The 27,125-nt window shown below is 33.0% G+C and overlaps 1 protein-coding gene across 5 annotated transcripts in view; it reads left to right on the forward strand.

Moving 5' to 3' along the window:
- Positions 1–27,125, forward strand: part of LOC143238854 (uncharacterized) — a 209,688-nt gene that overhangs the window by 83,260 nt on the left and 99,303 nt on the right. For all 5 annotated transcript variants that reach the window (XM_076479441.1, XM_076479446.1, XM_076479465.1 and 2 more), the window contains one exon: positions 23,213–23,503. In XM_076479441.1, the coding sequence (XP_076335556.1) occupies positions 23,213–23,478 (266 nt within the window). In that variant the 3' untranslated portion in view covers positions 23,479–23,503. The remainder of the gene's footprint in view (positions 1–23,212; positions 23,504–27,125) is intronic.

Below are 27,125 nucleotides of genomic sequence, written 5' to 3' on the forward strand. Positions count from 1 at the left end.
AGTTTGAACCGCTGGAACTTTGAATTTACGTAGTTTCTGAAAGAAAACACAACGGGGTCTTTGAATAATTACCTTAGAACTTATGCCTCTCACATGTTAGTCAAAATATACTTGCATATGACACTATATGTAATAACGTCGAAACGTTCGGATGTAATAATTTGTTATAACACAGTAAGTGCAGGTAATGACGCGATTTAAAAACAAACAGGTATTCACAAATAGTCGAATTAAACAGAAGTGTACAGTTGATGCATGAGTTTTGGTTTGTTTGTTTTATTGCGAAAGAAATAGTCCTAACAGGACTGAAAACGCATGACTAACTCTTGCTTGTCTTTCTGCAGAAAAAGTCTCTAAAATACATCTGTATACTAAAAACTTGAATTTGATGTTTATCGTTATTTGCTTAAAACTCTATTGAAGTAATTGCACGTGAAAGTATAAGACGTGGTGTGTCAAAAAATACATCAAAGACGTCATGTGATTTCGATACAAAACACTAACTTGGAATATCGTCATGTGATATGTAGTTAGATAAAGTTCAAGCTGATAATGACAAGAAACATTATTTGTATAGACTGTTCATATAGTTCGATTAACCTGTCGCAAAACGTTAGTAAGACTTTCTAAACAGTTCTTAAAAAGGTTGGACTTATCTATTAACTTAATTGCTTATTAACGTTGTCAAAGTACTTTAGTTTTTTAAGCCTAAAAAGTATACATAACGAAAACGTATTTAATATACACAGCTATCTTCACTTATTTCATGGTTTGTGTATTTAATATTATACAGCTTAAAACCTAAACGAGACAGAAAAAAACAACCCAAACATAAAGTTCATTTACTGTCTATGGCTGTTCAGTTGCGATACTGTAAATAGGTTAATGTGTACGATATTCTATAGCTTAAAACATGAACAATACATTAACAGAAACTCAAACATGAAGCTCTTTCACTGCGTATCATTCATTGTTCAGTTGTGATACTGTAAATAGGTTAATGTGTACGATATTCTATAGCTTAAAACATGAACAGTACATTAACAGAAACTCAAACATGAAGCTCTTTCACTGCGTATCATTCATTGTTCAGTTGTGATACTGTAAATAGGTTAATGTGTACGATATTCTATAGCTTAAAACATGAACAATACATTAACAGAAACTCAAACATGAAGCTCTTTCACTGCGTACCATTCATTGTTCAGTTGCGATACTGTAAATCGGTTAGTGTTGCTACTTTTCATTGTGTTATTGTAATCGGAATGAAGTTAAGATCGGATTTCTTATTTCAACGACAGAAAGCATTCGATCAAAGAGAAAAGTGTGGCCTATTAAGTTAAAAATACACTAGTAGCTATCAAATATTATTCGTTTCGGAGTGCAAGCGCCAAACTATTAACACTGAGCCTAAAACATTAATTCTATTTCTTAATATTACTTACGTCTCATTTGCTGCGAAGATCGAACAATTCTTGTCATTTGCAGTGCGTATCTCCTTGGAGATATGAAGAACAGAAAATAAAGACATAAACAGAGAAAAAAAAATACAGGGAGCTAGAAAGTGAAAAAAGACGTACATAGGGTACCCAGTTTGTTTTTGGCATGTGTCATGGAACAACAGCAATTAACTTGAGAACCCAGATAACAGCTTTGGCCAGTCAAGTAAACAACCGACCACACCTTGAAGTTAAATGGTACAATTACCCTTACTTCAAGAACAATCTCTTACTTAGGCAAACCCCCGCTAGTACAGCGGTATGTTTACGAATTTACAACGCGCTAAAATCAAGGGTTCGATTCCATTGGGTGGACTCAGCAGATAGCCCGATGTGGCTTTGCAATAAAAAAACACACGCACACTTAGGCAAATGTAATCTCAGGATCGGCTTTTATTTGGTTGTTTTTTTAAGGGGCACCCATGTTTTTTATTTGAATGTTATGATAGGTATTGATGTGTGTTTTTTTTCTTTTCATGACCCAGTTGTTTAATTATGTTACTCTTTCGAATACATATAACAGCTCTAATAGTGTAGTATTTTGTGGACTATTTGTGTGTGAGTTAAGTATTGGTTGAATAGGCTAAACCATCTTATGTTTGATGTTGACAGACGTCTTAATCACTCTAATAATCTATAGTAATAGTAAAGTGTGTGGTTTTATAAAATAGGGTTCAGGTCCAGGAGATTATTATATTGAGGTTTTCAAAATGTTTCAAATTCTCTACCCTCAAAATCGATACTACATTAACGGCTTTGAATAATCCAGCACAAAATACATTCAAATAATTGATAAAGCTCTAAATACATTCGATAATCGATAATGCACTAAAAACCTTTCAAGGTATGTGGTATGTGTGATATACGCACTAAATACTTTTAATAATCTATACAACACTGACGATTTTCTACAGCGGTATGTCTCCGGATTTACAACGCTAAAATCAGGGGTTCGATTCCCCTCGGTGGGCTGAGCAGATAGCCCTTTGTGGCTTTGCTATATGAAAACAAACAAACAAACAAACAAACAAACGGACGACTTTCAACAATCGAAAAAACACTACATACTTTCAATAATAAATAAAACAATAAAGATTTCAATGCATGTTTTTCAGTGTTCGCTCTTATTGTGTGAAAAGTCCTGCATAGAAACAAAGAGTACAATGTTAATTTCAGAACTGAGGGAAAATAAATAAACAAAGACGGTTCTACGTTTCACAAACGCTTTGTCTCTTCACTTATTAACCACCATAGTTTCACCGGTAATAGCAGTTAATAAATAGAATATTCGTAAAACATGTAGCTGTCTTTGTTTTGTACGGTATTAATTATATAATATTAATTTATTCGAAATTACAAGTCAAGCAGCTTTATGGACACCCAGTATTTACAAAACACATGTTTTAAAGTTCAAAAATTCAAACAAATTGTCTAATTAAACAGAAGTGTATAGTCAACATACGAGTTCCAGCACCTTACGAACTAGAATATTTCTGAAGATATAAATCTTTGTGAAAAAGAAATAAACTTTAAATTTATTCAAACCGATAAAGCTGAAACATTAGAGTTAAATCTAAGCTGTTTTTAATGTGCATGCAATGCATGCATTCATCAAGTGTTAAATCGCTTTGCATTACAAATTGTTATACCTTATGTATCAGCCCCCCTCAGTGGCACAGCGGATTGTTTGCGGACTCACACTGTTAGAAACTAGTTTTGATAATCGTGGTGGGCAGTTCACAGATAGCCCATTATGTAACTTTCTGCTTGATTTCAAATAGTCAATCAATCAACCTATATACAATCATTTCTTACTCGTACTGTGTGCTTATGTTCGAAACTCAGTGTGAATACTTAGTTTTGTTTAAATAAGCTGTTTATCATTGACATGTTAACACACATTTACACCAATCTTTTACACATTCTGTAATAAGCCGTTTATTACTGAACCTGTTAACACACATTTACACCAGTTTTTTACAGATTCTATAAAAGGTTGTTTATCATAAACCTCTGAGACAAACGAACACGTGAGAGGTAAAATATAAATTTGGCAACAGTGTGTGAAAACTTTATTTTAATAGATATACATATATAAGGAGATTAGTGTTTGTTTGTTTTTGAATTTCGCGCAAAGCTACTAGCCGTCCCTAATTCAGCAGTGTCAGACTAGAGGGAAGGTAGCTATCACCACCCACCGCCAACTCTTGGGCTACTCTTTTACAAGGATATTAGTAAAGCATAATTGCTTTGCTTTATATATATATATATATTGTTTTTCTTTCGCCCCTTCTGTTGTCTTCACTGTATAAAATCAAATATATTGTGTTTTCTAAAGTATTGTAACTACTTCAGAGCAAAACTGGTTCTCAATACGAACACTCAAAAATATTATAATAATGCCATCTATAAGTAAAGTAAAACACACCAAATAATGTAATACCATCTATAAGTAAAGTAAAACACATCAAATAATGTAATACCATCTATAAGTAAAGTAAAACACACCAAATGATGTAATACCATCTATAAGTAAAGTAAAACACACCAAATAATGTAATACCATCTATAAGTAAAGTAAAACACACCAAATAATGTAATACCATCTATAAGTAAAGTAAAACACACCAAATAATGTAATACCATCTATAAGTAAAGTAAAACACACCAAATGATGTAATACCATCTATAAGTAAAGTAAAACACACCAAATGATGTAATACCATCTATAAGTAAAGGAAAACACACCAAATGATGTAATACCATCTATAAGTAAAGGAAAACACACCAAATGATGTAATACCATCTATAAGTAAAGTAAAACACACCAAATGATGTAATACCATCTATAAGTAAAGGAAAACACACCAAATGATGTAATACCATCTATAAGTAAAGTAAAACACACCAAATGATGTAATACCATCTATAAGTAAAGGGAAACACACCCAATGCTATAATACCATATATAAGTCAACCATAACACCAAATACTATGAATAGGATAAACACAACCAATGTTATAAGACCATCTGTAATAAGGAGAACGCGTCTGACGTTATGATACCAAATATAAGTACAGCTTCTACTGTATGTTATTTAAACACAGGAGGAACGTGTTCAGTGTAAGGTACTGAGGTACTATCTGCCGTTTCGTTTCCATTAGCTCTTAAAATTTTACAAACATACGTAATGAAGGGCACTGGATTATCTTTTGCCAAGTTAATTACTTTTGTAGACGAAGCAACTTTGGAACCACAGACAAATTGCCAAAGTTTCATCAGCGTCAATGAAAAGTAAAGTCACAGAGACACTGTGAATTAATTCTTGTTGTAACGCTTGGTGTGTCTCTTATGACTTTAGTGAAGACAACGATTTATTGAGCAATTTGGTACAGAACTAATCACTTGCTCGCTCATTGCCAGCAGGCGCTGTGAGCAAGCCTTTCATTTGCTAAAATCAGAGTACCATGTGCCTTCGATTTCCTTAGGGTGATGTGGATTTCATTGAAAGCAGCGATCACATTAATCGAAAGGGGGAAAAAATCGCTTTAATTTGCATCAACTCGTAATGTTAACGAGAATTTTCTGGCAATCTATTCTCAAAGTTTCTCTGATTGTTTTATGATAAAACCAGACAGCGTAAAACGTTATATCACCTTACTGAACGGCTCACTTACTTCGTATAGTACATAGAATATATCACGGAGGCTCAGAAAATTACTTTAAAAAAAAAGCAGATACCGAAGTGTAATGCAAGTTTGTAAATTGAATATATTTTACCACAGCACTCAATTCATCATACGAAAAACATAAAGATGTTGTCTGAAAAAACGAAAAACATAAAGATGTTGTCTGAAAAAAACAACAACATTTTAATTATAGTACATTAATTAACAAACATTGTGTCTTCTTTTAATAAACAGGCGTCGTATAGCACCTATGAACCACTTATCTAAAAAGAATTAGTTTTGTATTTTGATTAAAATATTCTGTTGCTAAAATATTATAGAAACGCCGTAAAGACTTACGGTTCGTACGTCATTCACGAATAATCCGTTAGGGTTTAACTATTATTACGGTTGCAAAATAACAACACTTTGAATGTAACTTGATCTAGAAATAAGTACGGTATTGCTGTAGTTCCACACTATCTAGTTTCCTTTATTTTTTATCTTAGTCATGTCTAAGTGGATGAATTAACCCAATGGCGACAATTGTTCTGATTGTTCTTACGACAACCAATTTATCATAAAAAAGTATACATTGTATTAATCAAGAAATCTTCTGTGAACTTGTAGGAAGGGTCAACTGGTAAAAATATATTGTTGGTCTCAAGACAAAAGATACATCAACACAGTAGGTGGCGCGTGTTTTGGAGTTTAATATATCATAGAAAAACGTACGATTTTCTATGCTGTATTAACATCTAAGAATGGCTGTTAATTCATCCAGCAGCCATTGGTGGCGCTGAGAGCTCTAACTTATTCTGTTGTCACGTGCTCATTCCCTGGAAAAACAAAAGTAACATAACACTCTGTGATAAATTGATATTACACAGTCATTAAAATACGATATCATTTGGAAACAAAACGATGTCCTATGTACACGCGGTGATAGTGTTCCTCAGGCTAAAAACAACAAACTAAAGATTTATTGGAAGCAAATATCAAACATGGATCACCAAATGATAGATGATCTCATTAAACTTGTCGTTCATTTGTTTTGAAAGGATTAAACAAATAAAAATATGATATAATCAGAAACAGACAATAATTAATTTGGGAAAAATTACAAAAAAATATTTAAATGTGACATGCGAAAAGATATAAAACTTTGATGTTCTAAAAATGTGGCTATCATGAAGGTTTTATCAGTATTTCCTTCATACGAACATCAAAAGTTATATATAACATTTGCGAAACATTTTGTAATATTTAAGAACATATAAGGTATTTGAAATTACTTATAATTACGACGGGAAATATTTGAAAATTGAGTTTTGTTTTGCTCTATCGTGACATGTTGAGTAATTTAAAGTATCAACGGTCCCTACAACTGACAAACCTTATTCTGTTAGTAAGTTATGTCATACTAAATCCCATCTTTGTAGCGCTATTATTTGACTTCGATAAACCTCAAAAAATAATTTTGTTTGTTTATTTTTATGATATTTATGTTGATGTTTATGCAAACAATATTTCTATGTTCCTATCTGATTTAATTTCATTGGTTTATCCATGATAAATACAATAACGATACATCCTGATATTAACTAGAAACAAGATTTCACATAAAGTAGGATTCGAACAGATATTCTAAGGAAAAGCTACTAGTATAGAGACACTGTCTTACACCACTGTACCGTTTATCTATTTCCAGTTTTCTGTTTAATAATGAATCAGCTAACAACGATTTACAAACATAATAAAATGTTTTATGTTTCTTTGTGGTGGTGGTACGTATTACATGTTGTGCCTTCTTACTCATGTGGCCCAGCATGGCCAATCCCGGGGTTCGAATCCCCTCACGCCAAACATGCTCGCCTTTTCAGCCTTGGGGGCGTTATAATGTAACGGCCAATCCCATCATTCGTTGGTAAAAGAGTAACCCAAGAGTTGGCGACGGGTGGTGGTGACTAGTTGCCTTCCCTCTAGTCTTACACTGCTAAATTAGTGACGGCTAGCGCAGATAGCCCTCGAGTAGCTTTGTGCGAAATTCAGAACAAACCAAACCTTACTTATATAAATTTTCTATTTGCCCTCAGGTTAACAGTTTTAACCTCGTTGCTATGAAGAGAAATAGTTAGTTTATATATATTGTATATTTGTGAACAACATCAGGTTCATATTAACTTCTACGAGTGGCGTTTTATTTTGTACCGCTATCAACCACAACAGTAGTGATTTTGCCACTTATGACTGCTCATTTTTCTAGATCTAAAAACAGATATGAAGGTGCTGTTAAAGTCCGTTGAGAAACATGATATTTGTGGTATGCTATTATGTAAAACGGCTGTAGCAGTAACCCAAATTCAGCAAAAATTATACAGAGTCAGGGCAGTTGCTCCATCATTTTAGCTTGAAAGGAGGAGTCACTGCCCCGCCTTTATATCGTCTAATTGGTTAATAGGTTAATTATTGTGTAAACTTGTATACTCAGAAGGCAAAGGTGTTTTAGTTTTATGTTAAATATGTAGACGTATAACTTTTATTTAAAGTTTTTGTTGCGCTGAATACCTTTTCTTTGGAAAGATGTGACATGCTTTTTCAAACATAACTAACCCGTGGTGGCGTTGTATTGTTAGTTGGTGTTTTCTCATAGCAAAGCCACATCGGGCTATCTGCTGAGCCCACCGAGGGGAATCGAACCTCTGATTTTAGCGTTGTAAATCCGTAGACTTACTGCTGTACTAACGGGGAGCTGTATTGTTAGATGGTCGGAAATTCTGTATGTATAAAATATATTAATTATTATAGGTATCGATAGTGGCGTCGCAAATCACATTTTCGTTCTAAAATATTTTCTTATTGAAGTGTTCGCGATACCTCAGTGAAATATACAAGAAATCTTCCTAATGAGCACTGGAAGTACTCTAATTTATACAGTAAGGAAGACAAAATACAGATAAACCGATGCTACTCGCAATTTAAAACTGAAAACTAATATTTTCTTACAAAAAAAAAGTAATTTTCATGATCAGCAAAACGAACTAATTTTTCGTGGCGACTAAAATCTTCATAAGAACTGTATTCTGTTTTTGGTGGCGACTAAAATCTTCACAAGAACTGTATTCTGTTTTTGGTGGCGACTAAAATCTTCACAAGAACTGTATTCTGTTTTTGGTAGCGACTAAAATCTTTACAAGAACTGTATTCTGTTTTTGGTGGCGACTAAAATCTTCACAAGAACTGTATTCTGTTTTTGGTGGCGACTAAAATCTTTACAAGAACTGTATTCTGTTTTTGGTGGCGACTAAAATCTTCACAAGAACTGTATTCTGTTTTTGGTGGCGACTAAAATCTTTACAAGAACTGTATTCTGTTTCTGGTGGCGACTAAAATCTTTACAAGAACTGTATTCTGTTTTTGGTGGCGACTAAAATCTTTACAAGAACTGTATTCTGTTTTTGGTGGCGACTAAAATCTTTACAAGAACTGTATTCTGTTTTTGGTGGCGACTAAATCTTTACAAGAACTGTATTCTGTTTTTGGTAGCAGTTAAAGTTGCAGAAGAACTAAAGTATATTTCGCTTCCGCAAGATCTATCATATTCTATATTTTAGGATGATTGATTATGGAACAGTTTGTTTGTTTTTTTAATCTCGCGCAAAGCTACTCGAGGACTATCTGCGCTAGCCGTCCCTAATTTAGCAGTGTAAGACTAGAGGGAAGGCAGCTATTCATCACCACCCACCGTCAACTCTTGGGCTACTCTTTTACCAACGAATAGTGGGATTTACCGTAACCTTATAACGCCTCCACGGCTAAAAGGGGCGAGCATGTTTGGTACGACGTGAATTCGAACCGGCGACCTTTAGATTACGAGTCGAATGCCTTAACCCACCTGGCTATGCCTGACCAATAGTGCGATCAAGTTTATTCATATAATTTAGGTTGAAAGTTAAGACAGTTTTATCAGTCAAACTGGTTAGTTTAGAAGGAAAAATGATCTTCTTCAGTTTCCACTGATAAATTAGTAATAATTACTTCAAAATGTCTTCACAACATTGTCCACCATCAAAGGTTTTCTGTTTGTTTTTTCACTGAAATGTTCTAAGTTTCGCGAACAGTGAGGATTAATACATGATACATTATTTTTATTTCTACTCGATTATTTTTATGTTACTCTGGATTATATTATTTTTCATCATTTTTATTAGATCTTGAATAATTAAATTAATTTTGATTAGATGAGTATTTTTGGAATGTAACTTATTTTATCTATTCTCGGAATAACGTCTTCTAGTGGCACAGCGGAATGTCTGAAAGCTTATAACGCTTAAATCCTGGTTTCGATAGTTTTAATTAGCGCAGCATTATATAGTAATAATATAAAAATTGCATGCAATGTTATTAATGTGTTCTATAAAAACCTGTGTTTCTAAAGACGATAAAATATACGAATTATCTCTGAGTTCTGCTTGAGTAGTTAAGATTTGCGATAACAGAATACGTTTTTCATGTCAACACTGTGTTAAGAATTCTCCATGTGCTAGTACTATATTGAAGAGACTATAGCAACTATAACACTTTTAATACTAAATGTGTTATTTTTAAACTAAAACCCACCTCGGAATTAGGATTGACCAGTGTTTTTGTTTGCGTATTTTGTGACCACCAGAAATTGACTATCACGTTCAACGTGATTTACGATTATTAAGTTAAAGCCACGTGGTAAGATGCACCATTTCTATTAGTGACCAGAGTCTGTTTCTTTTCCACTTCTGTTACAGGGTATGATTATTTATCTGCTACTCACTTTTGGCAATCAAAATAAAGAATGTAGACTTTGAAGCATTGAACACAGCAGAACTGTTTCACAATTGTGAAGATACATAAATAACCCAATTTATATTTATAATTTGTTGTATTTGTACTTGAGCAATATTTCTATGTCATTTAAAAGCATCACAAACAGGCCAATTTTATAATGACATCTTTTCTTTTGTACTCTTGTGTAATTGTGTCGTAAAATACGGGGTGCAAGAAAAGAAGAAAAAAAATCCACACGTTTATCCACAACGATGCTGGACCAAATTTACTGGAAAAGGAAAAATAACCTTTCACATCTTTCTCCCAATGTGCAACTATGATATAGTGACAGACCATCTATCAGACAATGGATGTTTCTCAAGTTGAATCTTTAGATTTGTCGTATTTGAGGCGAAGTTTTCAAACAAACTGGAACACTTTTGAGTACTTCTATAAATCATGAAGTGGTCCGTTTTGGTTGGTTTCTTCTTACGTTAATTCTATATAAACTTGTTTGTAACATAGCAGTAAAGTTTACTGGAAGTCAGGATTTAAAACATTCCCAGAATCAGTTGGTTAATTAAACCGACCAATGAATAAAACAATTAACTCAATGATAATTTAATTTAATACTTGTTTAGCTAATTATCTAAATATTGTCGTTGTAGAACTTAACTGCTTTTATAACACACGAACATAGAAGTTCAATAGTTTGTTTAGAATCCAGAACTTGACGTTTACTGTAACCAAAGTAAAGAGTAGTTTTATGTAATGTTAGCAATAGCCGTAACAAAACAGGCGAACTTGGCTGAATGAAGATAAAAAAACAAGTTCTGTTTGAAAAATCATAATTGACCATTTCCAAAAGTCCGATGTGTCAGGACTTGTTATAGCCAAGCATGGCTGACTGTTTCCCTCAAGCATGGCTGACTGTTTTCCTCACAACGTACTTAACATTCTTATTCATTCTGTTTTCGAGGGTAAAATAATGTAGTTTACTTTATGTTAACTCGGCTTAGACCTTTAGTAAAGCCTTAATAATTTATATTAAATGATAAATTTAGTTATCAAAGCAAAGTCACGTGATTAATACAGATGAATAGCAGCCTTCACGTGAACGTAGAACATTATGTAGCGATAGAATGAGGTTTATATATATATTCTAATAAATCAAATCCTTCGCGCCACTATTAGGTATACGCAAACGAAAGTATCATATTACCTATGGCAATGATCACTCATTGGAATATATGAAGGTGTATAGGGTTCTTTACAGCTAATTTACTGCTGAAAGTTAAGTCGTGAAAATTTAATATTATTATCAATTTCGCTTCAAACAAAAAAACCAACAAGGATGTCTCTTAAAAAGAAGACATTTGTCATACGTCAAGCATTCGGTAAAGTACATTGTATGGTCTTATGGTTTAACACGAGGATTCAAGATGTATTCCAACAGTACTGTTGTATTCAGTCTTTTTGGTATCGTTCTTTTAGTATTTGTTGCAGTTACATTTCAGCTATTTAAAAAAGAACATAATTCGTATAACATTTAGATTTTTCTAATGTTTTTAGCGCATTTTAGAGGGATTTAGTAAAATTCTATAACATGTCGCAGAAAGAATGCATTTTTCTTGAATTTTCACTTTATTTGGAATAATAAAACCTGTAGGTTTTTATCCAGCTTGTTGTTTTACACTTCAGTTACCAGAAATATCTTTACGTTCTTTTTAGGTTGTCTTCGGGAAGAAATTTGGGCTTTATAAGTTACGAGAACTATCTTTAAACTGGTATTGAAGTGGACACTTTACAATAAACTCAAAAGTTTTTAGTTTGGTGATAGGTTGTCCTTTGAAAATATTGTAATATTCACACTTCACAAATCATTAGAGTTGTTGTTGTTGGATTACCTGTTAAAACTACAGTGATATTCACACTTCACAAATAACTAGAGTTGTTGTTGTATTACCTGTTAAAACTACTGTAATATTAACACTTCACAAATCATTAGAGTTGTTGGATTACCTGTTAAAACTACAGTGATATTCACACTTCACAAATCATTAGAGTTGTTGTATTATCTGTTAAAACTACAGTGATATTCACACTTCACAAATCATTAGAGTTGTTGTATTATCTGTTAAAACTACAGTGACATTCACACTTCACAAATCATTAGAGTTGTTGTATTATCTGTTAAAACTACAGTGACATTCACACTTCACAAATCTCATTACATCGTTTATGGGCTACCATTTAAAATACAGTAGTATTCAGGGTAATATTTACTCTTTAGGAGTCAGTAGAGATGTTTTTATGTTGGTGTTGGGTTATCATTGAAAATTGACGAAGAAAACAGTGTTGATAACAATTTTTCATCTCTGTACCATATTTGTTTCCAACTTGGTGATTACATCTTCTTGGGTTACCAATGTATCTTAATGTATTAACTTGTTTTTTTTATTGCGAACCAACATTCCATTTCAAAAACTACAAAGATTCTGAGAGACTTTAGGGTTCACCATATTGTTTTGGTAACATAATTAAGTGTATTCGTATATATGTTACGTGTATATGTTACGCATATATGTTACGTGTACATGTTACGCATATATGTTACGTGTATATGTTACGTGTATATGTTACGTATATATGTTACGTGTATATGTTACGTATATATGTTACGTGTATATGTTACGAGTTACTTCTTCTACTGTCCGAAATTCTTTCTGTTATTTATGTCATAATGAAAAGTTAATGTTTCTTTAAATACGTCTTTACCTTTGTAAAGTGCTGAAAGCTTGGCTTGAAGTTCCTATTTATAACTGCGTTTCTGTCTAAGAAACTACACGTTTTCTTTGCAGTACGCTTCCTACTGTGAGAGGTAGCAACACGTCCAGCCCTTAGAATATCTAACATATTCTAGTTCCTGAGAGAGATCTTACACCAGTCCTCGAGGCTCCTAGCAAATTAGTTTATGTTGAAATAGCTTCTTGAATTGCCTGGCTTCAGAATACTTTGATTAAATGAGGAGAAATGCTTCTCTTAGCAATAACTTTAATTAAAAGTTGGTGGTAATTGAAAGTGGACTTAAACTCGACAGGGATCTCCTAATGGAGGGTAAAGTAAGCTCCACAAGACCCTTTAGAACTGGCTGGAAGATTGATAAATGCTAGATGGTATTCATCTTCATTGTATACATCTAAACCTTCCTGTCTCGACAAGGGTCGTGAAGCACACTCAAGAGTTTAGTAATTACCCTGTGTAGAAAGGGCTTCCAGTATTAAGTAACGTTTTCAGGGTAAACGCATTTGGGAAATTATACCAGATCTTGACACTTTTTGAAATATTTTTATCCCTTGCTTGGAGTCGAGTTTCATAAAACTCACGTAAGACTTGGGTTATCAAACATTAAGTTCTCGAGTTATGTTAAGTATATATGTAATTCTGGTATGCAAAGTTAATTTAGAAAATGGATTTAGAAACATTATAATCCCCATTACATTTATTTTATATAAATAATCTATTTATTTACATTTTAAACGTAAATAACAGTTTATCTCCTGGTGGTTTATTTTTAAAAGTAAATGACAGTTTATCTCCTGGTGGTTTATTTTTAAAAGTAAATGACAGTCTAACTTCTGGTGGTTTATTTTTAAAAGTAAATGACAGTTTATTTCCTGGTGGTTTATTTTTAAAAGTAAATGACAGTTTATCTCCTGGTGGTTTATTTTTAAAAGTAAATGACAGTTTAACTTCTGGTGGTTTATTTTTAAAAAGTAAATGACAGTTTATCTCCTAGTGGTTTATTTTTAAAAGTAAATGACAGTTTAACTTCTGGTGGTTTATTTTTAAAAGTAAATGACAGTTTATCTCCTGGTGGTTTATTTTTAAAAGTAAATGACAGTTTAACTTCTGGTGGTTTATTTTTAAAAGTAAATGACAGTTTACCTCCTGGTGGTTTCTTTTTAAAAGTAAGTGGCAGTTTATCTCCTAGTGGTTTATTTTTAAAAGTAAATGACAGTTTATCTCCTGGTGGTTTATTTTTAAAAGTAAATGACAGTTTAACTTCTGGTGGTTTATTTTTAAAAGTAAATGACAGTTTATTTCCTGGTGGTTTATTTTTAAAAGTAAATGACAGTTCATCTTCTGGTGGTTTATTTTTTAAAAGTAAAAGACAGTTTATCTCCTGGTGGTTTACTTTTAAAAGTAAATGACAGTTTATCTCCTGGTGGTTTATTTTTAAAAGTAAATGACAGTTTATCTCCTGGTGGTTTATTTTTAAAAGTAAATGACAGTTTATTTCCTGGTGGTTTATTTTTAAAAGTAAATGACAGTTTACCTCCTGGTAGTTTCTTTTTAAAAGTAAGTGGCAGTTTATCCCCTGGTGGTTTATTTTTAAAAGTAAGTGACACTTTATCTCCTGGTGATATATTTGATGAAATGCTCTACTTTCATTGACTCTATTTTGGTAAATATGTTCAGACTTGTATAAAAATATGCCTCCTTAATTATATTGTTTATTTAAACATATGTGTTTCATTTCTGTTCACAACACGTGTAATGTTTTATTAAGTTATGATTAAAGTGAGCTACCTACATAAGTTTGGAAGAACACCATACAGTGATTTAATATCTTATTGAATTGGCCCGACATGGTCAAGTGTGTAAAGGCGTTCGACTCGTAATCTAAGGGTCGCGGGTTCGAATCCCCGTCATCCCAAACATACTCACCCTATCAGCTATGGGGGCGTTATAATGTGACGGTCAATCACACTATTCGTTGGTAAAAGAGTAGCGGTGAGTGGTGATGACTAGTTGCCTTCCTTCTAGTCTTACACTTCTAAATTAGGGACAGCTAGCGCAGATAGACCTCGAGTAGCTTTGCGCGAAATTCAAACAAACAAATTATATTGAATGTATTAACTGTTGAACACACCTATTAGAGTATCGGAATATAAATTTCAGGTGTTAAGAATGTTTTAATGTCTTGAATTCTACGAATCAAAGATAACTGAACACAGATAGATGTGTTGATTCGATTCTACAAAGATGAAAGATAAATAACACTGACAGATGCATTCATTCGATTCTACAAAGATAAAATATAATTAAACACAGATAGATGTTTTGATTCGATTCTACAAAGATAATTAAACACAGATAGATGTGTTGATTCGATTCTACAAAGATAATTAAACACAGATAGATGTGTTGATTCGATTCTACAAAGATAATTAAACACAGATAGATGTGTTGATTCGATTCCACAAAGATAAAAGATAACTAAACACTGATAGATGTGTTGATTCGATTCTACAAAGATAAAAGATAACTAAACACTGATAGATGTGTTGATTCGATTCTACAAAGATAAAAGATAACTAAACACTGATAGATGTGTTGATTTGATTCTACAAAGATAAAAGATAACTAAACACTGATAGATGTTTTGATTTGATTCTACAAAATAAAAGATAACTAAACACGGATAGATGTCTTGATTCGATTCTACCAAGATAGAAGATTCTTTGAAAATTAACGGAAGCTATTGATTGAAAGTCATTTAAGACATTTCTGACGATTTCAAAAATAATATAAAATCATATCTAATGGTTTTTGTTTGTTTGAATTTCGCGCTAAGCTACACGAGGGCTATCTGCGCTAGCCGTCCCTAATTTAGCAGTGTAAGACAAGAGGGAAGGCAGCTAGTCATCACCACCCACCGCCAACTCTTGGGCTACTCTTTTACTAATGAATAGTGGGATTGACCGTACCACTATAATGCCCCTACGACTGAAAGGGCGAGCATGTTTGGTGGGACGGGGATTCGAACCTGCAATCCTCAAATTACGAGTCGAGTGCCTTAACAACCTCGCCATGCCGAGCCATCTAATGGTAGGTTAAAAATGAAACTTCATTGAGTAAGATTTAAGTGTTTTAAATGAAAACTATCTGTTTGAGTTTGAAGATAATTCTAAAACATTTCGTGATGAGTGCATAAGGTCGATGCTTGGATTCTTACATTTATACAACGTTCAACATTTAACTTTGGGAGGGTATTATATTTGTTTGTTTTCGAGCACATTTACCCAATTGGTTATCTAAGTTTCACCCATCAAACAGAATTGATCTCCAAATTTTGTCGTTGTAAGTTAGTAAACGTATCGTTGGTCCAATAGAGCGGTATGTTCGAGTCACTAATAATTCACATCTGATACTCATGGCTTCTACGAGTTTAATAGACTTAAGTCGCACGAGCTTTGCTGACTGTACGCGACTCAGGTAACTCACTAGATTATTTCAGACTGAACATGAATTAGTGAACACAGAACAAACAGATAATAACGAAATAGCCAAACCAGTGTCTAAGTTATTATAATTTAAGTAGGCAGTTCATCTTAGAAATAACTGTTTTTAAGATAACAATTATTTGATTACGTGTATTATAACATATTTGATTCTATTAAGAAATAAGGTATTGAAGATTAGTTTTCTTTATATGAGAAGTAAGACCACATGAGAGCAATACGTTTCGGAGAAATATTCTTCATCAGAGTTACACGTGCTTGAAATGATACAAGAAAATAAACACTGGTTTTTCTGCTTTTCTGTACGTTGTGGCCTGCCTTATAAAGTTGGGTTAATGTTCAGCTTTGGTAAGGTACCATAATCTATATAACTTGTTTACAAATGTATTTTTGGTAAGGTACCATAATCTATATAACTTGTTTACAAATGTATTTTTGGTAAGGTACCATAATCTATATAACTTGTTTACAAATGTATTTTTGGTAAGGTACCATAATCTATATAACTTGTTTACAAATGTATTTTTGGTAAGGTACCATAATCTATATAACTTGTTTACAAATGTATTTTTGGTAAGGTACCATAATCTATATAACTTGTTTACTAATGTATTTTATTCAATCCTTTCTATCTGCTGGGGTAAAGATACGTGTACCTTTTGCTATTTTCTCTATACAAAGTAAGTTACACAATACGAAAATAATATTTTTAAATTATATAATACTAGAGTAATGTTGTTCTTTACTTAAGTTATACAATACGAAAGTTATGTTGTTCTTTAAGTTGTACAATAATAGAGTAATATTATTCTTGCTTCAAGTTATACAATGCTAGAGTAATAATATTCTTTCTTGAAGTTATACAATACCAGAGTAATATTATTATTCCTTTAAGTTATACAATACTAGACTAACGGTATTCTTTCCTTAAGTTATACAATACTACAGTAATATTATTATTACTCTAAGTTATACAATACTAGAGCAATGGTATTCTTTCTTTAAGTAATACAATACTACAGTAATATTACTCTTTCTTTAAGTTATACAATAGTACAATAATATTACTCTTTCTTTAAGTTATACAATACTACTGTAATATTACTCTTTCTTTAAGTTATACAATACTACTGTAATATTACTCTTTCTTTAAGTTATACAATACTACAATAATATTACTCTTTCTTTAAGTTATACAATACTACAATAATATTACTCTTTCTTTAAGTTATACAATACTACAGTAATATTACTCTTTCTTTAAGTTATACAATACTACAGTAATATTACTCTTTCTTTAAGTTATACAATAGTACAATAATATTACTCTTTCTTTAAGTTATACAATACTACAGTAATATTACTCTTTCTTTAAGTTATACAATACTACTGTAATATAACTCTTTCTTTAAGTTATACAATACTACAATAATATTACTCTTTCTTTAAGTTATACAATACTACAGTAATATTACTCCTTTTTAAGTTATACAATACTACAGTAATATTACACTTTCTTTAAGTTATACAATACTACAGTAATATTACTCTTTCTTTAACCATTTTATTCTATCATTTTCGTTTTTCTGCATCATATATACATATATTCCTGTGTTCGTGCATCATTGTATCATAATAACATCTACTTGTAATTTGAATATCATCTTACACCAAAGCAGTAAAAAGAAAGCGTTTACGTGATACCATATAACGTTGAATAACAGCTGGAGAGTTCGCTATTTAGTTATTACACATGCTGATAGGACAGTAAGCCATAACCTTCCATTTTATGTTACAAATTTTTATCTGTGTTCAGTTTCACTGCGGGCTTACCTGACAACCTGGACTACTTTACCATCGCGTTTGTATCACCAGTAAAATGCATTCATCTACCAACTATTGTGGGTTAATTATACCCACACTTGTATATTCACGAGAGTAATATTACAATGGTGTTGTAGATGTGTCTATTACATCTGTGGGTGGAATTTCATTAAAACACGTAACTGCAAACTCAGTTCCGAATTTATTACTTTAGTTAGTAAAGGAATTATCTCATTTAGTCCCGGAGAAGCAATTATAGTTTTATACAGAGTGGTTTACTAGGTTTTGCCATTACTGTTGTGAACTATGAGTTATTCGCTTTCTGTTTAGAATTACAGAGTTTGTTTACACACTTTCTTATCCTTTATTGTAGAGACAGTCTTAATGAAGTTTAGGAACGTTGCAAATGACCAATGCGGCCGTCTTAGTAAGCAAGCATTTTTTTTTTTGGTTTATACTTGCGCTTATTGAATAAATAAAGAAAAAACCAATGCAGATGCACATAATAAGGTCTGTGTGCGTGTATGTTCATTAAAAGTTAGTATATCACACGTTCCAATATTTACTTCCGATATTTACTTCCGGATATAAAATTACTGATTTTTCGTGTCAAATACGATCTTTGTTACAGCTAATAATGACATATAATTATGTACAGTGTGCTTACTTTTCTTACGATTTTGGTTACAAATTGTTTCCTGATCTCAATCTGTCTTTCGTCGTGTATCGGTTTTCTTAACAATACGTACAGATTTATAAATCTGAGTTCCTTATTTCAGATGTTATTAGCAAAGGTGTAGCGATTTATTTCTTCGTTTGTAACGAAACGCAAAGATACACAAAGGACTATTAGAGTCCTTTAATTAATTCATAATTAATTACCTTTACTTCTCGGGTTTCCCTTTTTAAAATTTACTTTTGGTGTAAGCTCATACTATAGTGAAACTAACATTTCAGAGTGATGGCGTCAGGACATTTATTGATGGGAAAAATCAAGTTTTGATGTGATTAATATTTATAAAAATAAAGCCTTCCTTTCGATTAGGCCCGGCATGGCCAAGCGTGTTAAGGGGTTTGACTCGTAATCCGAGAGTCGCGAGTTCGAATCCCGGTCGCACCAAACATGCTCGCCCTTTCAGCCGTAGGGGCGTTATAATGTGACGGTCAATCCCACTATTCGTTGGTAAAAGAGTAGCCCAAGAGTTGGCGATGGGTGGTGATGACTAAATGCTTTCCCTCTAGTCTTACACTGCTAAAATAGGGACGGCTAGCGCAGATAGCCCTCGAGTAGCTTTGCGCGAAATTCAAAAAAACAAACAAACAAACCTCTTCGATTCATAGTATCTCGCATATTAAATCTGTAAAGAAGCAACAACAACTAACATGTTGGTTTATTAAAGAAATTCATTACATCAAATATGATCTGACATGCATTAAAATAAATACCATAATTAACAGTCAGCCTTTCACTTCAGTTAAACCAAAAAATTCTTACTAAAAAAAAAACTTAACTTAAAATATTAACCATCTTACACTGGTGTAATATTAAACCTACACCAATATCAACCATCTTACACAGATGTAACATTAGACCTTCACTAATATTTCCTTTTTTTTCCTATCAAACAACCATAGCTACCCACGTGGTTTTACAATGTTCTCTAAACCCACTGGATCCAGCTTGAAACAATAACACTAGGTTTAAAGTTTACTTTCGTAGTCACAACTTCAAAACTTGTAGTTTGACAAGTTGAAAACAAAAAGGTTACATATTTCATGTCGAAGTTAATACTGTAAGAAAATATAAAATTGTTAATAAATGTTTGCATGTTTAAACATTTATGAGAGAGAAAGTGTCACTTCATAAACTTTAATTACTTTGATATTCGTTTAGTTTTATACATTTTTAAAATTGTTTTCTGTCAGAAATATCACATATATCAAGTGATCTTATAATAAGGTTATAATTTTAACTTACAAGAACACTACTTCCACATACACAGTTAGTACAAGAACACTACTTCCACATACACAGTTAGTACAAGAACACTACTTCCACAAACACAGTTAGTACAAGAACACTACTTCCACATACACAGTTAGTACAAGAACACTACTTCCACAAACACAGTTAGTACAAGAACATTACTTCCACATACGACCCTAATTTTTGTTAATCTTAGACGAACAATAGAACCTAAGCTCAGTGTTTCGTAAATCTAGTAGTGACCTGTTGTGACACATAGCTGACCGGAGTTTATTAATAAATTGAGGACTAACATAAATTAGTTGATAAAACAACAACTTAATCGATAATGGTTCTAAGATTAGACAAGTTTTAGTGCGTTAAACCTCTCCGTCATTAGAGGTGTAAAAGGAACTTGTCGTTGGAATTTTTATTTTGCCTATGAATAATCGGTATTTAACGTCCATGTTAATTAAAAACATGTAGGATAATTGATAGAATGTTTCATCATATCGCAAAACCTTAAACACAAAGATAGGTGCATCTGAATTCATCATGCTATCATAGACTTCCCTGTATACAACTTTATATTGTTTTTGTTGAACGGTCAATATTTATTGACTTCCAAATCCTGTATTTTACCATTAGCTTAATATTATGAATATGCTGAAATCTTTGTGCCCTGAATTATATCGTTTACATAAAGTTTTATGTACGTATTGAAACTTAAACGAACATTTTTAAATATGTTTTGGAAATTCTGCCCTTCAATCCTCACATAAATATAATCTTATGGATATGTACACATATACTAACAACCAATGTCATTTATTTGTTGTCACTAAAATGATCTGCATACATAATTTAATCTCAGATTTTTAATTCTGTGGCTAGCTTTATGTTTTGGATATATATACGTACAACTACTGACAACAAAGTCCTGTCATACTAAATATATATATATTGAAAATATCACTCTTAAATTCTACCATTAACATAATCTGATAAACATAAACTAAGCGTCTGTAATTCTTGGACGAGCACAATATTTAAAAGGAAAACAAAGCACATGGTTCACTGGGTGACTTCCTTGTTTCCACCTCCCTCCCTCAGTGGCTCAGCGCCAAATCTTTGGGCTTATAACGCAGAAAATGAAGTTTCGATACTCATGGTGGACTAGTACGGTTAGCCAATTGTGTCGCATTGTACTAAATAACAAACAAAGATTTCCTTGTCTGGTCAGTTTTATTGTAAAATGGCAGAGTTGTGATTAACATGTTAACCATCAGTTGACCCCTGGAAAGTAAATGGAAAATTTAACTTCTTGGCTTAACTTTTGTATTTAACTCAAAATACGTTTTAGCTCATTTTTCTTAAGAGAATTTCGAGGGATTCGTTTCAAAATACCAATTTTAGTAAAACCTGATCTAACGATATGAACATATCTAAAGTCCATAATGACTGTTTGATGTTGTTGATTGTTGTTTTTTTTCGGTTTTTACATAAATCAAACACTTTTCTAAATTCGTAGATTATATATCAGAGGCACCTGCTCAGAAACAGCTCTAAGTTTATTGCTAAGGAGCAAAACTGAAAGGCTATATATTCATTTTATATAAAATAAATGAAGGAGTTTCTGACGCAATGCGTCTTAATTTAACACGACAGATAAATAGAAAGGTGGATATGCAGGTGTTTTATAACATTAACGTAACACTATGGAGGCTAATTAAATATTAAAGTAGTAATGAATATTGGAAGATTTTGGAAGACTTTTACTGGACCAATGAGAGAACTTCCTCGTTAGGTCTGGAAACGCCTTGTCTTAATGATCTGCAAGAGAACTTTGAAACAATTCCATCGATCCAAGTAAAGAAAATTTCGAAAATTAATTGCGTTACTCTATATCTACCTTTTTCGGTTATTCTCCCCTTTCTCTGTAACCTTCAACGTCATTATATTTTTCTATTGATCCTATGGGACATGATAAATGTGGATCACCTTTCAAATCGCAGTACCACTTAAATTGCACTGTCTTTCTTCTTTTTTTTTTCTCTCTCTCTCTCTCAGGATAATTTATGACGCTATGTGTGTTATTTGCTTTGGTGCACCATCAGAAACTAAACCACAGTAATCCCAGTTCATCTGAAAACGCTCGTCCCTTGGGGAAAAGAAAAGAAGAGAGCTTGGGGCAGCTTTATCTTCTATCCAGAGTGAAACGAAAATTCACGGCGCACTGACTCTGGGCGAATAGAAATGCATTAAGAACATGAATCTGAATTCCAAGGAGACGAGCTGCACACACACAAAAAAAACATCATTCATTTCTCATCTTGCATGAGCACATCCGTTTCGCGATCAAAGCAGGCCCAGAGCTATCAATCATCAAATACTTTTCTTGAAATGACGACACTGTACAAACATGAATATGAATTGATTGGAAAAGCCATGAAACTTTCATTTTCTTCCATCAATCTGAATCCAATGAAAATTTTTACAACAGTAAGAGAGAAATCTTTTCATAAAACACACACACGGATACATATATACTTAACTTTTAAACGGGCCTTTTCATGCAGCACAATTTCGTTGTTTTTCAACTACTATAAGTTTTGTAAATAAAGATGACCTTTTTAGACGGGTACGTTTCTATTGGGCAATCTCTTTAATTGGTTTACGGTTGTATTTAACTCGTGGTAGCCCAGGGACCATAAAACAATTTTCGTACCATAAAGAGGTGCTCGAAGGGGCAAAGAAAAAAAACAACAACAACAGAAACACTGCGTTTTAAACTTCTTCGTATTTGGGAGAGTGAAAAACATGAGAAAGGAACAATATATTCTCAATTTGTCACTTTACAGCCAAGGTTTTAAGTGGTTTTTGTTTACCCTGACTTCCCAACAGTTCCGTTCGTTGTTTACAACAACGACAAAAAGTATTCATGAGAAAGTTTACCAAGCAAAAAACCTCTAATGTCACCTTAACTACAGATATTCCAAACCGCTTCATATTTTGTTTCATTGGCTCACGATAACGAAGTTTTAACATGAGATCGTGACATCTTATATCATTTCGATACCACCCGTTATATTGTAGTTGTGTAATGTTGCGAGTAATAATACTTGGTTTTGTGTATTTCGCAGAACGGAAGCGAGGACGTCAAACCTACACCCGCTATCAGACCCTGGAATTAGAGAAAGAATTCCATTTCAACCGGTACCTGACTCGCCGGAGAAGAATCGAGATCGCTCACGCTCTCTGTTTAACGGAAAGACAGATCAAAATATGGTTTCAAAATCGTCGGATGAAATGGAAGAAGGAGAACAAGGCTAAACTGGAAGCAGGTCTAACGATGGGGCCTCCTCCGCCACTAGAACCTCTTCACCCCATCGACCGGTCATCGCAGTAAGCTCCTGAAATAGGTGGACAAGAAGGTAGTAGTCTAACAGGGCAGGCGAGATTAACTGCCCGATTCGTATTTTTCTTCATTGTGGGTGGATTCAGGTGTTGCGTGACGAACGGTATATGTGAGTAGAATTGTACATATTGTAGTTAATGTACCCATTATGTACTTTCGGCTCAGCTGCTATTTTTAATTTATCAAAGCTGCTGGTATTGTATCACCTTCAATGTTGTGGCCATTGCAGGATTCACCTGAAGTTGTACAAATTTTCCAAATCAACGTAGTCCTACATTCAACCTAAAATGACGAGCACAGAAGGAAACAGTGAGCCACGCACTACTTTCATTTACACAATAACACAGACACGGTCTGTGGAGGAAAAAAGTCTCCTTTTTCTTTTGTTTGTATTAATGCGTCGATACGTACGTGTGTTTGAATATTGGGAATATTTTTATCCCAATTTTAGCAACTAAATAATAATATGTCGTGTAGTAAATATTTTATCTTAAAGCTTGAGAGATCTCCACTTCAACACATGTGTGAGTGTGTGTACATTTTGCTGTCTTGTGTCACATAAAAAAAAATTATTGATCGGAAAAATATTTTACTGTTATAAATCAGGGTAAAAATTACGTTTTCTCTGAATTTTTAGATCATCTCGTTTTAACTTGTGAGTTTTGTTGTTGTTGTTTTCTGTTTCCTAAGGAATTCTTGGGTGTTTTGTTGAATTTTTTTTTCCTTAAATTAAAAAGTGTTATCTTGAATTGTATTAGCTCCGTCATTATCGTTACTTTAAACACTAATAAATTTACCTTTTATAAATGTGATAACGGTGAACGCTGTTCTGATTACCCGTCGTTCACGAACGAAGTGTCAGGTAGGTGTTCGGGTTTATTACACTGTAGCATGGCACAAATAAAAGGTATTTTATGACTTCTGAATCTCACGTTCCCTGACAGTCATGGCGCTAATGGTTATGCAAGTCGCGCTTTTAGGGCAATAAAATGTCTACGGGCAAATAAAACTGGCTGGGATGCCCACATTCACGTCGGTACTTATCTCACTAGTGGAATCTATTTCAAGTTCAAAATATAACACAGAGAATGATCAGTGTATCCATAAGGAGTTATACTGGCAGTAAAGGATCAGACTCGTAGAGGAAACTCAGTGTCTGAGGTAAAATCACCACTCCTATTATGATTCATCGTAACAGCCCATAAACTTGGGTTGTCCCGACGTTAATTTTGTTCAAGGGAGCTAAGTGAATCTCTGCCTTTTCTCCAGCGCGAAGCCAAGTGATGTAATACTATAAATCAGTCCTTAAGGTTTTAAAAAGAGAAAAATGTACAGTGAAGATTTTTTAGCAAGCACGTGGACTGTTTTGGCTCAGTCTGCGATAGACAGTTTCACGAGGCATATGCACTGTCGCCATGTTCAATTTCTGCACGCTAACCGTAGCGGTTAAGTTCTCACGCAACAATTAAAATGGTTACTATGCTGCTTCAGTTCTCTTCGAATTCAACCATTGTTAGTAAACGAATATTATTCAAACGTAAGCGCTCATCTGGCAGTGTTCAAATAATAAGTGAAATTCCTTTTTATTGGTACCGTGTTAAGTCACTAAGTGTGAGCAAACATGACCACAAAGTCAATCTTAACACCACGTCGTGTTAATCGAAGTTAGAGAATACGACGTCTTCCTGTGTTGGAGTTGTTCCCTCTCAAAATTATGGATATGTCAGGTAAAAAGGATATCTGATCGAAGAATTTCATAAATTATGATATTTGTGTGTAACTGTACAACAAGGGATGTAAGATATAACTTTTTTTAAAGACTGTTTTCAATAATAAGTGTTATTTCATCACTGTTTAGTCACATTGCTACTTTTAAATGAGAGCATTGCATTACACAACACGTTTCTGTTACTACTTTAATATAGCGCATAGACAAATGTGAACCAATTTACATGCCGGACCAGTGTAATAGGTAAATCGTACTTAAAATTATACAACTGTATTTCATTAGAATAATGTTTAGAATATTTAGAAACGTGTTCCTTCAGGATCATCTAGGTAGTTTTTACGTTAAGGAATTATTATATTTGATTACTGAAATCCTTACCGCAAAACTGAGCTCTTCAAAGAGAAATAACTTATATTCCACGTTTAGTTAGGAAAGTTTAATGCTGAATTACGTATTTTGAAGAAGTGCACTCAATCCTATCTTTATAATACCACACTTGAAGATCACATAATATTACCGAAACTAAACAGAAGTTTATTATCTACTGAAGAAGTGCACTCAATCCTATCTTTATAATACCACACTTGAAGATCACATAATATTACCGAAACTAAACAGAAGTTTATTATCTACTGAAGAAGTGCACTCAATCCTATGTTTATAATACCACACTTGAAGATCACATAATATTACCGAAACTAAACAGAAGTTTATTATCTACTGAAGAAGTGCACTCAATCCTATCTTTATAATACCACACTTGAAGATCACATAATATTACCGAAACTAAACAGAAGTTTATTATCTACATACCACACTTGAAGATCACATAATATTACCGAGACTAAACAGAAGTTTATTATCTACTGAAGAAGTGCACTCAATCCTATCTTTATAATACCACACTTGTAGATCACATAATATTACCGAAACTAAACAGAAGTTTATTATCTACTGAAGAAGTGCACTCAATCCTATCTTTATAATACCACACTTGAAGATCACATAATATTACCGAAACTAAACAGAAGTTTATTATCTACTGAAGAAGTGCACTCAATCCTATGTTTATAATACCACACTTGAAGATCACATAATATTACCGAAACTAAACAGAAGTTTATTATCTACTGAAGAAGTGCACTCAATCCTATCTTTATAATACCACACTTGAAGATCACATAATATTACCGAAACTAAACAGAAGTTTATTATCTACTGAAGAAGTGCACTCAATCCTATCTTTATAATACCACGCTTGAAGATCACATAATATTACCGAAACTAAACAGAAGTTTATTATCTACTGGCAGTCACATTAATCTACAAAACTTTTTTCTTAGTTCACGTCAAACTAAGCATGAATTTAATCTGAAATATTTTGATAGCAATGTTCGAATCTCTCAATATTTCCCTAGTTTTGCCTGATTGTGTTATTTAACGTTTATTTCGTTGGAATAAATAAACGACTGGAGTTTAAATACTTCACTGATTCTCAGCGTTTCACTGACTTTTAACAGATAAATTGGCATGTCCGTAATTTTAGAAAGTTTCAAGAAAGTTGTGGACTGTCCATGAGGTCCGAATTCGTTAATATCTCCAGTGGATCATTATATTGACAAGAATAGGTTATTTTAAACAGATCTTATTTGTTGCTTGAGATAAAAAAAATCGTCGCTATATCTCACGTTTGATTCATATTTTACCGCTGTGTGGTCTAGGACAGGCTAATTTAACATCTTTTAAATCACCCTGAATTTTGAAAGCTAAATCGGTCATCTTTGAAGTTTTAGCATTAGGTACGTGTGGTAAATAATGATTTGTAAAAGTCAATTATCAGAATAATCTAAATACGGCTAACTGTATCGAGCTTATCTGTCGTATTATACTTTGTTGTTCTTCAGTGGTA

The sequence above is a fragment of the Tachypleus tridentatus genome, chromosome 2 (assembly GCF_004210375.1).
Source record: "Tachypleus tridentatus isolate NWPU-2018 chromosome 2, ASM421037v1, whole genome shotgun sequence".
NCBI lineage: Eukaryota > Metazoa > Arthropoda > Merostomata > Xiphosura > Limulidae > Tachypleus > Tachypleus tridentatus.